We start from the raw sequence: 16,287 nt of genomic DNA on the forward strand, positions 1-16,287 counted from the left end.
TCATCATGATAACAATTTTAGCACGTTTATTCATGTTGAGCCTCAAAAACTTTTATAATGCAATTAAAACTGGAGATACAAAATGTAAGAAACACTCGTTTTCCACCATCTTGCACATCGCCCGAATTCGCTACTGTGAATGTTTGAACGCGCACTAGCGCAGCAGTTTTGATTCAAACCGCACAGAAATGGGCCGTCTTTGAAACTAAACGTCGTTTTAATTAAAATTATTGAAATATATTATGAATTATGATATTCGAGTGAAATCTTAGAGAAAAAAATCAAGAAACAAAATTGTTCCATATATTTGTAAGGTATACAATATTGGCGGACTAACAAGTGCATCGGTCACTTCTTGTGCGTACTTGCTGACTGTAGTTTGACCTAAATGTTTTGCCATTCCAACTAGTCTTTGGTACGATCCAGTAGCGTAAAAAGACAATGCACAAAGGACGTGTGTAAACAAAATCAGAAATAGTAAATTCATCAGTAACTCATTAATATATTTTTTCAGAATGTTTACTTATCTCACCTTAAGTTCTCTAAGCTAATTCGTTTGGTTGACTTCAAAGAAATCTTTCGACGTAATTTATCACATAAGAAAATAAAAGCTTCTTTACTAAGACGAAACCTATTCTTAAACTCGGTTTCGTTTAGATCTATTTGTTTTTCTCTGCTTACATCTACGACTTATTTCTCTGTATAAGGCATTGTTGTGTATGTGAGTCAAAATAACGAAAACTGTATCTTTATAAAAAATACTTTCGTACTTCACAATAATAATGGTACAATTGTTATAAACTAAGTACTGTATTATGGCTAAGGCTGCTAGTTGGATGAATAATGAACGAAGAATGACCACGGATCGTGGTTGTAGCTCCTATTTATAGGAGGTTTGCGGCAGCGCCCTGTTTGTGGAATCTTCCAGTAAAGTCCACGGTGTTATGAATTTGACATTTCATAACGACGTCTTTGTTCTTATTTTTAATGTCTGCATTGTTGTGGCTGGGTTGACTTGTGTGCGGGGAAACAGGACTTCCAATAAACACCTTGTAGATGTCAATACTGGTTTTATTCGTCTTTGTAATAACAATACAATTAATAATGCACGATCAAGATAGAGAGCAACCGAGAGTAAGTAAGTGGGCGGAACCGGACGCCGCTGAGCTGTCAAGTCCGAGATTTTATAGGGGTAGGGCTGTATCCAGTGGCTGTAGTATTTAAGAATGATTGGGATTAATGCTAATGAAACGACCATGACAATGCAACTGACATTTATTGTCTATGAACACAACGAGACGCTTTGCACAGACAATCAATCACTAAACTCTATGACATCTCTCTTCTTTTTATAAGTTTTTGAGAAGTCAACTTATTTAATACTTAAAACTATAATACACATCTTAAGTAGAGAAGTAATACTTAACAATAAACATTTTTAATAATACTGTTTGCTTACATTTGAGAATCTTTTATTTGTTTAAATATTTCTATTCAAACCCGTATCTTTGAGGTGGATGAACAATTCTACCAGTCCTAGTTCTATGATAAGGCGGCTGAGCAGCTTCCACCAATCCACTCTCTCCCGTTGTGGAAGTATGCGCAATCCCCTCGATCCTCAGACTCAATTAACTGATTCAACTCACTTTCTTGCCTCGATCTACACATTTTAGCGAAATGACCGAATCGCTCACATCGATAGCACTTCACATTACGAGCCCAACACTTGTTACTGACACTATTACTAGTGTTGCCACGTTGTATTGGTGGATGTCCCTAGACTGCCATTCGAAAGTCCCTAGATATAGGTAAATTTAGTAACATAAAAAGTCTCCAGATGTCGCTAAATATTTTTTTAATAAAGAAACAGTAAAACGAAGAATCAAATTTATTTATTGAGTAAAAATATTAAAAACAAAACTTAAAAGTCTAACTCAACATCAAATAATGTAGGAAACTCTTCATCTTCACTATCTTCATCAGTTCGGATGGTTTGCGACGTAGACGGCTGTTGCAATTCCGTGTTTGTTTGGCCTCTGAATGAATATTTCCCATCTTTACGGATTTGGTTTACTACTTCATCCGGTAGTTGATAGCTAAAACAATTAGTCTTACGGATTTTTAGCTGGTTTCGCAAAAACATAATGCTATTCAACGTTGACACCGTCATTCTATTCCTCAGTTTCGATTTGACAATATTCATCATGCTGAAAATTTTTCTACTTCAGCGTTCGAATGGGACAACGTTAGGTATCCTTCCGTTTGGCCAAATTACTTTTCGCCAAATTTCACTTCGCAAACAACTTATCGCCAAAGTTTCGTTTCCCAAATGAACTTTTAGCAACTGTACTTTTCGCAACTAATTCATTTGGTCAAATTATCATTTGGCCAAATTTTACTTGGCAAATGTTTATATAGCAAATGTTTTATGTTGCCAAATATTATATCCCAAATAATTTGTTTGGTCAAATTGACACTTCGCATACTTACCCACCGTTACCCACAAATCAAATCATAAGGCACATGATCATGGTTTTCACAATAATTTTATGTAAAACATTGCAGAAAATAGTATGGTTGCAAAAAGTAAGTTGCAGAAAATAGTAGGTTAGGTTAGAACAGTGACCCTTAATGCGCGAAGGCGAGCGAAGCGTGCCGCGGCAGCGGCCGCCGAGCGCTAGAATCACCTCTATTGTTAATGAATCATTTGGAAATTTCGATACAAAGAATGAAATAAGGAAATTAATGTAGAACAAATTTTATATTAACTCCCCACTAAACAAAATCATAACCACAAGCTAATTTGTGTACCATTCTATGCACCAATCAAATTATTTTGTAAATAGTTTATCGTGAAATATTTTTGCCTAATGAAACATTTGGCAAACCATACTTTGCCAAACAATAATTTGCTAAACAATAATATGCCAAAAAAAACATTTGCGAATTAAAAGTTTGCAATAAGTTGCTTTGCCAAATGAGAATTTGCCAAATGAAAATTTGCGAAACGTTGTTTGCGATGTGATAATTTGGGAAACGTTTTTTGGCCAAACATTAGTAATCCGACAACGTTAACACTGAAAATGCTAAATTAGACAGTTCTTCAAATCGAATAGCTCCAGAGTAATAGTCTATTACCCGTATTCACAAACGATGCTTGCGTAAGTGAAGCAGCAAATCAAACGTACAGCGTTGAATAGAGCTCTGTGATTGGTTCGTGTGTCACCCTGTGGGGGCACGCGCACTGTGAGACCTCATAGTAATGTTTGTGAATACGAGCGTATGATTGCGACCGCACCGATCACATTTAACCGCTGCCTCCTTTCTGCGCTCCTGCTTTACTGGGGGACGCGGTTCTCGCCCGCGCTGCTGCTGCTGGGTCTGGTTCCCGAGAAGGAGCGTGGGTTCGTACTCCACACCTGACACCACGTAGTATTTAAGAATGATTAGGATTAATGCTAATGAAACGACCATGACAATACAACTGACATTTATTGTCCATGAACACAACGAGACGCTTTGCACAGACAATCTCAATGAAACTCTATGACAGTGGCCAACATTCTCTCTCTTGTTATTTATAGGTTCAGTCGTTGCGGCTGCCTAATAGTTCGGCCGGCGTAACGTCATTTCTCTTGCTGGCTGAGGAGGAGTTAACACGGTTTTCTGCAATACCGGGCATTTAGCATGCAATCCTCCACCACTCATTTCACTTGTCATCAGTGGAGGTGAAGATGGTGTGGCACTTGCCCTCGATGAAGACGGTGTGGTGGAGCTCATTTAACAATGCACAGTGCACACGCTATATTAAAATCAGCCATAAAGCACGGTTAAAATATTCTTGCCGAAATAACTTGCCGTTTTATTTTACCGTTTATCACTTCAACTACCTATCGACACATTGTTCACACATCCTGACGTCACCGTGTCTAAAATAAATTCTATAAACACTATTTTCATTGCGGAATTCTTTAGACATAATATCAGAGTCACTTTCGGTTGCTGGGAACGGACCAAGTGATTGTAATAATTATTGTACCATCACAACAAACAAAAAGAAATGGCTTGATTACAATATTTGTGCAGACTGTATGAGTCTTTTTTGGTATGAAAAATTACTGCTGCTTTAAACATACACAACACATATACCTAAGTGCCGTCAAAAATGACAATCGCAGGCTTAATATTCTCTGCTAAATCTGGATTACCAAATAAACCATCTGGAATAAATTTTTTTCTGAGCTACAGCTTGGATTCACAAACATCCTAATCCCAAATATAATGGCACAAACGAATTTGTTAAACAATTTCTAGCTTTAGACATGTATCTTTCTAAAGTACTTCTTGGAAGTTTAAACAATGTTGACAATCGTTTCGCTTTTGTTCAGCATCTGTAACGTTCAGTAACTGTACAATGTACATAGGGGCGTTTTCGACCAATCATTTTGATTAAACCCGAGTTCCAACTTTCGCTACAGTTATAAGTCCGATGTCTTTCGCTGAAAACCGACCACATTTTTCTAACATCGACATTTTTGAGCCAGTATTTCATATAACTTTGTAACTTTAACATATTTGGGTAATCTTCACTCATACTTAATATGTTTTTTATAATATACACTCAACATCAAATAAACCGCACCTTCCGCGACGCGAACTTTAAAGATTTTCTTCTGACTCAATCATGGTACCCCAACAATATTGGTGTTATTTGAAAGCCCAATAAATAAAGAAAATCGCATTTCATTTCTAAATAAATGATTTACATATACCATAAATGTGACTTGAAAAGAGACCTCACTTTGGGCTCACCTCTGGGATCAGTTAGACCAATTTTTATGGTTATAAAACCAAATAATGATGTCACGTGTCCTCTTTAACAGATGGATAGCGATTAATCCCAACTTAACAGTTTTATAGCCATAAAAGTTGGCTGAAGCGTAACTAGGACAGTATTAGCCCATTCAGATTTTAATGGTTTAAAAACACTTACGTCAGCTGGTTGCATCAGATGTGTTGTATTTGTCTTCTATCCATTTGTTTGTTCGTAGATCGCAACTACGCTCTGCTACCATATCACTGCATGCATGTCTGACCTCCGGATCCACAATTGTGATTGATCCTTTGAACCATGACAAATTGTTTGATCTAGTTTCCCTATCCTGGATTTGGCAAACGATATCTTTTAGAGATCTTAATTGTTCCTTATGTTCTTGGTCCAAACCCTTTTTGTACAATAAATCTGTCAAGATGCCTGATATAGCCAAGGACTAAACTATATCCGGATCACTTGTCTCTGAGAATACTATCAAGGCAGGATAAGCTGTATAAGCCTCTTCTGACTTGAGGAAATGCTTCAAATACATGTATTTCATGTAATTTCGGCCCAAGGACCCAAGGTCCATATTGTTCAAGGGATAAGAGGACGGAGTTTTGTGGGGAACCGTCAAAAACTCCATCTGAAAGTTATTTCCTCTCCACATATTGACGACTCTAGGATGTAATGACAATTTCTCTATTAAATGAAAGACCGTACCCAATATAGTAGGTCTAGGTTTCTTCGATTCTGTAACAGAGCGTCTACTCAGACAAGATATGGCACCTGCTCGACTTAAACCATCTAACAACCCGATTAGATAGCTAGCTGGAAGATTTCTGTCCTTCATGCCGACCGGGAACAATGATGAGTCATTTGCTGTTTGACTGCGCTGGTACACTAACATGCCGTATAGGAATCCCTGTGCACGACCAATATGGAAACTCTTGTCAAAAATGGAAAGGAGATCCCAATTGCATGGGTGTAACCGGATCAATTTCAATTCTTTGAACCATGGGGCATTTTACTATAGTTTCGCACTCACATCTATATGTTGGAATACTTGTGAGGCTTCCAAAGTTATATCATCAACTTCTCTTATACAGCATAAACAAGATGCATGGAAGTGGTAAAATCCTTGATCAGCCCTATTGTCATGAAGCTCTCCTGCAGTGATCTGTGAGTAAATTAACAAGCTTTGATACATAAAATCATGATTTTTGCTGTTCAAATCAGATAGAGTATCTGTTGTGGCACACATCCTAGCTAGTTTGACCGGTGAATGACCAGAGAATCCTCCTGAACTCTGTCGTGAGCATGAGAATCTATGAGGAGCTGAACCGGTTCTCCTGAATGTGGTGTCTGTTGCTCCTGAATCTTCTCCTGTCAAGGAATCTAAATTCATTTTTATACTTTGAGCTAAGTTGGACTGAGCAGCAATGAACCAGTTTATGGAATTCCTGAGTCGACTGGCTCTCTCTATCAGAGGAACTACTGCCTCTCTTTCCCAAGGGGTCAGAAGACTGGTGGTCTCGGATGTCCTTGAGCCTAAATAGGCTTGATACGGTCCCCTGGTTTCCCAGTAGTTGTGTAGTCCATTTGGGATTAAAACGGAGATATATGTTCCTAAAGCCCCTGGGAGTATGCATAAACTACACCTACCTTGATACATGCTATACTTGTGTATCAATTCCAGTGGGTGAGGGACTGTTGCACCAATAACAGGTGACCCCCAAGATCTGAGTCTCAATTCATCGGCATATCGACTAGAACAAGTCCATATCTTCAAATGGGATTCCCCCAGCTTGGATTTCTCGATGAGGCCAACGATGCTTATGATCTCACTTCTTACTGCAATCTTATCCACATCTGCACTCATTTTCTTTGAGCAAACATTTCTAATGGTCTTGGAGTTTTCAAACAGTCCAATCAATGAGTCTGTTATCCCTAGATAAGTAGATGACTTATACTCACTTAAGAATCTCGGGAATAGTGGCTTTATTGATTTTAAGTAATTCAAAAATCTCGGCTCTTCTGTCCGAGAATATAATAATGCGTCTCGTACATGGAAGTTCTTTATTTTCGGAATATTGGCTAATAGCGATCTTTTGACCTCTTGTTTTATCATAGTCAAAGCTTTTATCCCAGTGGGTAGGTTCAAAGACAAAGGATCTTCAAGCAGTTTCATGAAGGAAGCTGTTGATATCCTTCCTAATTTTAGTGTGATGATGTGAAGTATACTTTTCCTTAATTCAGGATCTATATGATCATGGATTATCTTGAATGATGCAAGAGACTCAGTAACTGGGTCCGGAAACATCCTCATTAGGAATCTTCCTGGGGACATCCCGGTGATCCCTCCCAGAGATGGGTCTAAATACAATAATCCTGCCTTATAAGTAAATGTTTTCAGGAGGTTCGCATTTTGTATAGCATTTCGGGTAGACTGTTTTAAAGCAGGATTATGTCTCTCCAAAAGATCATTCACTAAATTACCCAAAAAATTGTAATGGACCATCGCATTCAAGGGACTTTCTGAATAATGGGCTACAGTTAATGCATTGGATGAAACTGTTGAGAGAATATTCCCTAGACAAGGGAGCTGATCATTGGATACACATGTCACTCTTGACCATCTTTTTGTCTCAAGCCCTCTTATGTTTCCTCTAAAAAACAGGTACTTTCCCATAGCTGAGAAAATCAGCTGATCTCATCGTCTCATCTCTGTTTATAATAAGTCCTAATCTTCTAGCCCCTTCTTCAATCTCAGACATTATTGCATCGTTGTTGCGGGAGATATCATTTAGGCATTTCATCAGTTCGGCTTCATCCGGGGTCTTATGTAAGGAGTATTGTGTGCAGATAACTTGATTGTCTCCTTGGGCCAATATCTGAACCCGGGTGTTTCGTCGAATACTGGCTCTTCTAATTATGAGCAAGTTAGTGATGCTCCATCCCTTCTGTCTGAGCCCTTCTAACCCTCCAGCCTGTCCCTGCCAACAAACCAAATGCCCAGGTTTGTTAACTACCCTTCCTCCTACGACATCCATCAGATCTGGTCTTTGATTGTAGTAGATCAAGCTTTTCTCAAAGAATTTATGAGTTCTCTCAATTAAATTTGGATAACCTAGAAATTGACCCATGACTCTAAATGTCGGATTGTTAGTTTCTCCTCTCTGGTGGTTATTCCACTTTTCATAATCCACGTGATTTGAAAAGCAGACATGTTCATAATCGTCTAATCCTTGTCCATATGTGTTATCCATTAATTTTTTGGTAAGAACTGTGGAGTTATCCGCCATGGTCAATCCTTTGAATAGAGGGACGAAATGCTTCTTGATTAAATATTCTGTGATTACAAAGTACTCTCTTAACTCCCATGACATTAAAGCAAAAAACCTACCTTTTATCTTCAGTTCTCTTTCTTTTCCTTTTAAGCCAATGAGTAATTTCTCAGCAGAGAGACCCCTTCTATCAATATCTTCTAAAAAGGCAGGCCAGTTGGTTGGTTTTCTGTTTAAATAAGGCTCCATGACTTTTTTGCTGGGAACAGGTTTCTCGGACCTGGATAGCACATGTTGTTTTAGCTCTTCTAAGTCACAAGAGTGACTCTTGTCCGAATAAATTAGAGAGGGGTCTATCATATCGGGGATATCGAAACATTTGGTCAGCGGCAGCTCATGCCAATGGGGCCCAAAATCCAGAATCTGTTTCGGTGTTGGCCATGTCTTATCTTCTATATGAGCCTTGAATATGTGATCTTCTGGTACAAGGTTTGAATCAACATAACAAGTCCTGTCTTTGTCAAAAGACAATGCCGGAAATTGGCGTCTTTTTTTTTTCGCGCGGCCATCGACCAAACCTTGTTTTTTGATTACAAAATAGTGTAATAAACCAAACTTACTATGACATGTATACCCCTAAACTCAGTCTGAACTGAGTTACAAGCATTAGAAGTTTGATGATTTTGCATACTAGATTCGCTTTTTGCACATAAGTTTTGTATGAAATTACAGTCTAAAAATGGATGTCCAACACGTTAATTACAATGTTCACCAAAAGAAAGTTCACGGTTTCACTTTTTTTTAACGATGTTACAGCGTCAGATCGTTGGTGGTCACAATTTGTAGGTGGGTGCGGGGTGTTTGTCCAATAACTACATATTTATGTAAACCGTATTTATTTTCGCGTGTTCTTCAATAAACGTACATACTGTAACACCGGAGTGGGATGACTGGCGAGCTGGCCGAACGGCCGGGCTGCGACGCCTGAATATGCTGACACTAAATATTGTTTCATAGAATTGCGTCATCGCGACCCCACAGTTCATATCATTTTCGCCCATTACGAAATCAATATGTTTATTTATACAAGTCTCACACTCACTGTAAGCACATTTCTTTGATTTCACATCACATACGACCATAGCCACAAGATCATCAAGGTCTTTAGTTGCTAACACTCCAATCGATTTGAGAACAGTAGCTTTCATTTGTAAATTTTCATGTCTCTTACATACGAAAGTATCACGCTTTTCAACTTTTGGTGGCAGAATGTAAAATTACCTATATTGATGAAACGTAGATAGGTTTCCTCCTTTTTGAACATATTTCTAATGGAGTTTATCTGAGTGCTCATCTTCAGTAAATATATTTCTTGTTATTTTACCCGTCTCAGAAGGTCTTGATTTCTTGAAAGTTTTGACTTTAAATGGGGATGTGAAACTTGATACTAATGATGGTTTCAATGGTGACAATGCCTTATCTTTATACTCTGCGCCATCTTGCACAGCTTTACTTCTGAATTTGTGCGCCGGTCTTCGGTTTTCCGCGAAGGCTTTGATGAAATGATACTACAGAATGACTTGCTGATGATGATGGTTTACTCGTAGTTTAAAATTTACAATATTATGGAAAATTGATGTTTGTCACTCGGTAGTTGAAAGCGCACTGACTTTACTACGATGACTGCGGCGTTCGCGCCGCCGCTGTTTGACGTGAGACGATGTTGCCATGCTTCAAGCATCAGGCGTTTGGCCTGAACAATACTTGAACTGACTTATTCCACATCGTAAGTTAAAGCTTTCATAGCGTTTCTGGCGGCATTATGAAGAACATGACAGTTACAATTTGCTTTAAGGACTTTGGTATCGGAATATTTATCATTGATTTTTTGGTACACGGAATTGTGAGCACCATAATTAACCGATGCAGAGAACGCAGACAGCAAAGTTGTGTCTTAGTCATGTTGAAGCAAAAAACTGTCAATATTTTCAAAATGTTTTTGAGATGTTTCGTTCGAATCCTCATAAAAATCCAATAATTATCCTGAACACCCTTTTCTTGGTCAAAGTATCTGATGACAATTGGATACATTTTCTGGGATCCTTTATTTGAGGCGTTGATAGCAATCGAAAAGTGAACCCCGCCTCCAGATTGAGTCCTTTTTAGGTCTTGTATTGTTGACTCGATTGAATTCGGTGCTAGGACATTCAAAACAATGGCTTCTGCTTTTGTTCTGCCGCAGTGAACTTTATGTGATAATGGTGCATCGTAATAAAGAGATTTATTTAATTTAATACCACAATAGGTGCTCAAAGCTAAGCATGTTGTTCAAGCAAGTCCACATATCAGATGTAATCGAAACAGCCTTGGCTTTTGATATTTCATCATTTTCATTCTGCATTGAATGCAGTGTAATGGTAAACCGAATAAATGGTAGGCCGAATATCCGGTTCGGTAAAGATTAAACCGAATAGTATTCGGTTATTCGGTGAAACCACTATTCGCCGCATCTCTAACCAACATTGAAAAAGCGAATTTCTGGTGCAAGAATGTGAATTGCCTTTTGGTAATTTTCACAAACAGCAACTTTTTTCCTTGCGACGGCGTCTACGGCAGCCATTCTTGCGCTCGCTTGGGCGTTTTTGATGGTCACTGCTCTGCGCAAGCCGCCTGTGGACGTTTTCTTGCCTAGGTCTTGTAAGAAGGCTACGCTTTTGCCGAATTTGGAGTCTCCTTTTCTTGGCGCCGCGTACCTCTTTTTTTGTATCTTTCCAGGGTGTTTTATGTGTGTAGTTCTACTTGTGGTCTCCGAGTCCGACATGGGAGAGACCTATTGTTTTTGTGGTTAGCAAAGGTGGCCTCAGACCTCTTTCTGACCGGAAGGGGGGAATGTGGGGGTTATTATTAACTAAAATATTTTTTTATTATTTAATATTAACTTTACTGCTATAAAATACAGGCTCTCGATCTTCAAATAATTTCTTCAGACTCTTCATAAACTTCTGAAGATCATGCCACTCCGATGTGCTGCTGTTCAGCTGGACCTTCGCGGTGAGCAGCGCCTTCTCGCGCGGGCAACACCCTGAGCGCGTCGCTGGTGGTGTAGGCGCTCACCTCTACGTAGTAGGTGCCGTCGAGCGGAGCGGTGCGCCGCACGGAGCCGTTGGCGACCTTGGTCGTCAGGCTGCTGTCCGTCCAGCTGCGAGTGAGCCGCGGAACCCCGACGTTGGGAGTTCTCGACCGCTAGCCGTACCGACCCGACCTCCCGTAGGAGGATATCAGTCCACTTCCCCTACCGTTCCAGCACCTACTTGCAACCCCACACTCCTACCACCTGCCCCCCACCCCTAGCCCCCCTTCCTGAAACTTCTGGTATAAAGTCTCCTACACTTCCCCAATTTAAAAATACCCCTAAATTTGCAACCCCACCTTCCTACCACCTGCCCCCCCTCCTGAAACTTCTGGTATGAAATCTCCTACACCTCCCCAACTTAAAAAAAAAACCCTAAAATGGATGCAATATGGTTAAGTTCAACATAGCGAGTGTTATTTAATGCCAAAATCGCGAAATCTTATGCGTAGTACGTATACATCGATGATATTTTGTATGTTAAAAATTCAAAGCAAAAATCTTTTTTTCTCTTAACTCCAGGGACAGATTTCAGTGCGCTTCGGTTTAAACATTAGTATAGGCCTGAGGAATAAAATGCACTATTGGTTGATTCTGGGAAACACTTGGTCCAGACCCTGGCACTATCCTTTGTAGAAAAATTATTGACGTGCTGATACCCAAACTTACAGTTATAACACTACACTAATAATAATGAAAAACACACAAATCGGAATCGGGTTAAGTTTAGTATGATAATAATAACCCTCTGGAAAACCTATCTCCGGTATGTTACCCATTCCGGTCGCTGCTTCAACTCCCATTAGAGCAATCACCCTCTGTTCTAAATCTGATAAACAGATTTTAAGGGCTGGCCCACCTCCGGTGCTTCTCATGGATTTGTTGATTTTGGCAGATTTCTTTTTCGTATTATTCTTGAGATCTGCCCAAACCTTAAGCCATGCAAAAACAAAAGTGAGGAAAAGCAGGATGCATAAAACAGAATCATAGCATAATATGTGTGTGTGTATAAATTAATGATAATTTCTTATTTTACTACTCGACCACGCTTACTGAAAAACAACAGCGATCATGAACAGGACGGCTTTATAGCCCGAGTGCTCCCATACCATCTTAATTTGATTGATTGCAGCTAGCTCGGAGCCTGTGTACTCAGTGTTTAGAACCTTGCCCACAAGAGCCTCTCGTAGACCCAATCGGGCCTTCATTTCCGCTTGGAAAATTGTGACACTGTCAAACACGTTGTTCTCTTGAGCATTCTCTAGCCGGGACGGAACACCGAGACCAGCTAACATGGCCTCCCACCTCTTCTTCAGAGCCGGTCGATTAGTGGCATTTATCTCTTTTCCGAGAGATGAGGAGACACATTCCTAGATACAGTTTGTGTTGACCATAGTCCCTGTCTGGTTTTGCTATCCATCCAGGCTTCTCAGCCCCTGTGATTTGTCGGAGGGTGGTGTTGAGAAGTCCTTACAGCTGCAGATACAACATATCTAGAGGTGGGGAAATTGGTCCCCTGAGCAGCATCATATTCTCCTCCTTGGGACATAAGGGTTTCAATATTGGTGAGGTAATCCACATCCTCGGCAGGAGTGAGATTTATCGGTTCTCTGTTTACATTCATGATGGGAAAAGATGACGCTCAGCAAGACTAAGGTCGTCCACGAGCAACGGCCTCAGACAAAGTGTTGGTTGCTCCGACTCCCTTTGACCCATAGCCTTTGCGCTTTTGGTTCGATCCAAAAGTGAGCGAAAAAATTATTGACGTGCTGATACCTAAACTTACAGTTATAACACTACACTAATAATAATGAAAAACATACAAATCGGAATCGGGTTAAGTTTAGTATGATAATAACAACCCTCTGGAAAACCTATCTCCGGTATGTTAGGTACCCATTCCGGTCGCTGCTTCAACTCCCATTACAGCAATCACCCTCTGTTCTAAATCTGATAAACAGATTTTAAGGGCTGGCCCACCTCCGGTGCTTCTCATGGATTTGTTGATTTTGGCAGATTTCTTTTTCGTATTATTCTTGAGATCTGCCCAAACCTTAAGCCATGCAAAAACAAAAGTGAGGAAAAGCAGGATGCATAAAACAGAATCATAGCATAATATGTGTGTGTGTGTATAAATTAATGATAATTTCTTATTTTACTACTCGACCACGCTTACTGAATAATTTGCAGTGGACAGAAATTTAATTTTACAATAAAAGAATATCACAATATGTTGGCGACATCAAACCTTTTTACTTTTTTAACCTTTATTTTTGTCTAAAACGGCACTGCGGGCCTCTATGAAAGCGATCATGAACAGGACGGCTTTATAGCCCGAGTGCTCCCATACCATCTTAATTTGATTGATTGCAGCTAGCTCGGAGCCTGTGTACTCAGTGTTTAGAACCTTGCCCACAAGAGCCTCTCGTAGACCCAATCGGGCCTTCATTTCCGCTTGGAAAATTGTGACACTGTCAAACACGTTGTTCTCTTGAGCATTTTCTAGCCGGGACGGAACACCGAGACCAGCTACCCAGCCAGCCTCCCACCTCTTCTTCAGAGCCGGTCGATTAGTGGCATTTATCTCTTTTCCGAGAGAAATGAGGAGACACATTCCTAGATACAGTTTGTGTTGACCATAGTCCCTGTCTGGTTTTGCTATCCATCCAGGCTTCTCAGCCCCTGTGATTTGTCGGAGGGTGGTGTTGAGAAGTCCTCTTGCGAACCATACAGCTGCAGATACAACATATCTAGAGGTGGGGAAATTGGTCCCCTGAGCAGCATCATATTCTCCTCCTTGGGACATTAGGGTTTCAATATTGGTGAGGTAATCCACATCCTCGGCAGGAGTGAGATTTATCGGTTCTCTGTTTACATTCATGATGGGGAAAGATGACGCTCAGCAAGACTAAGGTCGTCCACGAGCAACGGCCTCAGACAAAGTGTTGGTTGCTCCGACTCCCTTTGACCCATAGCCTTTGCGCTTTTGGTTCGATCCAAAAGTGAGCGAAAAGCTCTGGCACAACAAACAACGCGAGCAGTGGCGCGCAATGGCCTGAGCCATTAACTAAAGCGCGTGAAATTTGCAACTACCGGAAGAAATGAATCGCGCACGTTGGTTACTGCTACGGTTTCCGAAATAGGCGTCGAGCGTTTCACAATATGATATACCTACCTAAATATGCTATAAAAAAATAGGGAGGCCTTTGTCCAGCAGTGGACGTCTTTCGGCTGAAATGAACGTATAAAATGTTTTAGATCTATTAATTATGATATTCTCCGACTCATAGCAAAATTACATTTCTTTCCACTTGACATTCATCTAGTTTTCGTGGTCGAGCGTAATATAATGTACATTGTACATCAAAGTATGTATGTGATGGATGATAAAGCATGAAGAAAGAAATTAGTAAGGTCATATGGGGTAAGACTAACATAGTTTACTGGGTTTCGTCATATATTGGTTTTTCTGGCAAATGTCTTTATCTTACTTTTGAATTGGTAATTAAATTGGGTTAGCATTTGTGATAACTTCTATAAAATAATGGCGATTCTTTTATAAGTTTATTCAAAACCGATTATTTAAACTGCTAGTCTTACCCCACTAAAGGGGCAAGACTAACAATGACTTTCTTTATCATGAAAAAAACATATTTTAAGGATCCTACGAAAAACCAAAAGGTTTTAAGTAAAAACTTTCATTTTTATCTTTATGCCTATACAATAAGGTTCTTTTTTGAAATTATGCGAACATTGACTTGGGGGAAGACTGACATACAATCGCAACCAGGGGTACAAAACCACATTTATAAATAAAAAAGTTAAAGCATAGAATAGGAGTTTTTATTTAAAATAGTAGGAGAGTTTTTATTTAAAACAACGTAACTAGTCTGTAGAACCTGCTAGTAAGGAATTATAATTATATAGGGTTTTTTTCAGCCGTTTTTCATCATAGCAAATGTTGTGATAGGGATAGAGACATGCGATTTTTAGGTTTACAAAGATAATACGATAGAGAATAATACAAAGTAATAAAAACCACCTGTTATACGGGCATTTTTTGGAGAAATTTATCAAATAACCAAAAAAACACGAATTTAAAAGCAGAATTTTTTCAAAAAGTATCGTTTTTTATTATTTGTTGGCATTTTTTGTGTTATTTAGCATTATTACTGTTTTTATTTTATCAGGATATACCGCTTAGTTTAAAAGTTATTGCGTTTTCTTTACAATAAGTAATTGGAAGAAAAAAAATTCTATAAAAAATCTCAAAAAAAAAATTGACCACTTTTTTGTCGATAAAAATAGGTCTAGTTTCATCTATTTTCATATACAAATTGTGGTTTTTTCACAGACAAATTGTGACGTTTTTTGAACGCCAAAAACCAGTCTCCTCCAGGAATGTCGTTTGTAAAAGGGTTTTGGATATTGTTTTTGACGACGTAGTGCCCAACAAGTTCAATTATTTCTTTTCTTGACAATCCGAATCCATATTTTTCCATTAGGGTTCCAGATAGTACGTGGGACAAAGTTTAGAAAAATATTTAAAAACTACATTTTGTACTGACTGATTTTAAAACATATTTTATTGAATATTTAATTTTATAATACTCTACGATGATAATGTTTTTTAAGAATGTTACTATAGTAGAAAATGCATTATTGGATGTTTATTGTAACGGAATGCTACATGGGACAGGTACAATATGTTAGGAAAACCTTTCTGTTACCACAAATGACCACTCTGTAACTTAAAAAAAAAAACAAAAATATTGAAACTTGAGTCGTTATTCCAATAATGGATGTTCGCTAATGCGATGTATTTTGTATTTAATATCTAATTCGTTAATGATTTTGACATTATTGATAACAAAAAAAATAAAAAATGTTGAGGGACTCGTTTACCTGCGCAAAATTTGACAATGACCCATAGGCGTTTTGATTGCATGTCCGGTAAAAATAAACGGTGTCCAGCTTTTGTTGGGATTTGTAAATTTCACAAACAAATAAGCGCCAAGCATGGCAAATGCAACATACATTTTGGCTAGTAATATTAA

General features: G+C 38.9%; 1 protein-coding gene across 1 annotated transcript; it reads right to left on the reverse strand.

Moving 5' to 3' along the window:
* Positions 1 to 192: 192 nt before the first annotated feature.
* LOC114351061 (uncharacterized) lies at positions 193 to 8,460 on the reverse strand. Its single transcript, XM_028302143.1, has 3 exons — positions 8,220 to 8,460; positions 538 to 683; positions 193 to 457 (listed from the first exon to the last, which is right to left on the reverse strand). The coding sequence occupies exons 1-3, from the start codon at positions 8,458 to 8,460 to the stop codon at positions 269 to 271; spliced, it is 576 nt and encodes a 191-aa protein (XP_028157944.1). The 3' UTR covers positions 193 to 268.
* Positions 8,461 to 16,287: the final 7,827 nt, after the last annotated feature.

Source organism: Ostrinia furnacalis, unplaced genomic scaffold, assembly GCF_004193835.3.
Source record: "Ostrinia furnacalis isolate ACB-3 unplaced genomic scaffold, ASM419383v2 OfSCF0041, whole genome shotgun sequence".
Taxonomy (NCBI): domain Eukaryota; kingdom Metazoa; phylum Arthropoda; class Insecta; order Lepidoptera; family Crambidae; genus Ostrinia; species Ostrinia furnacalis.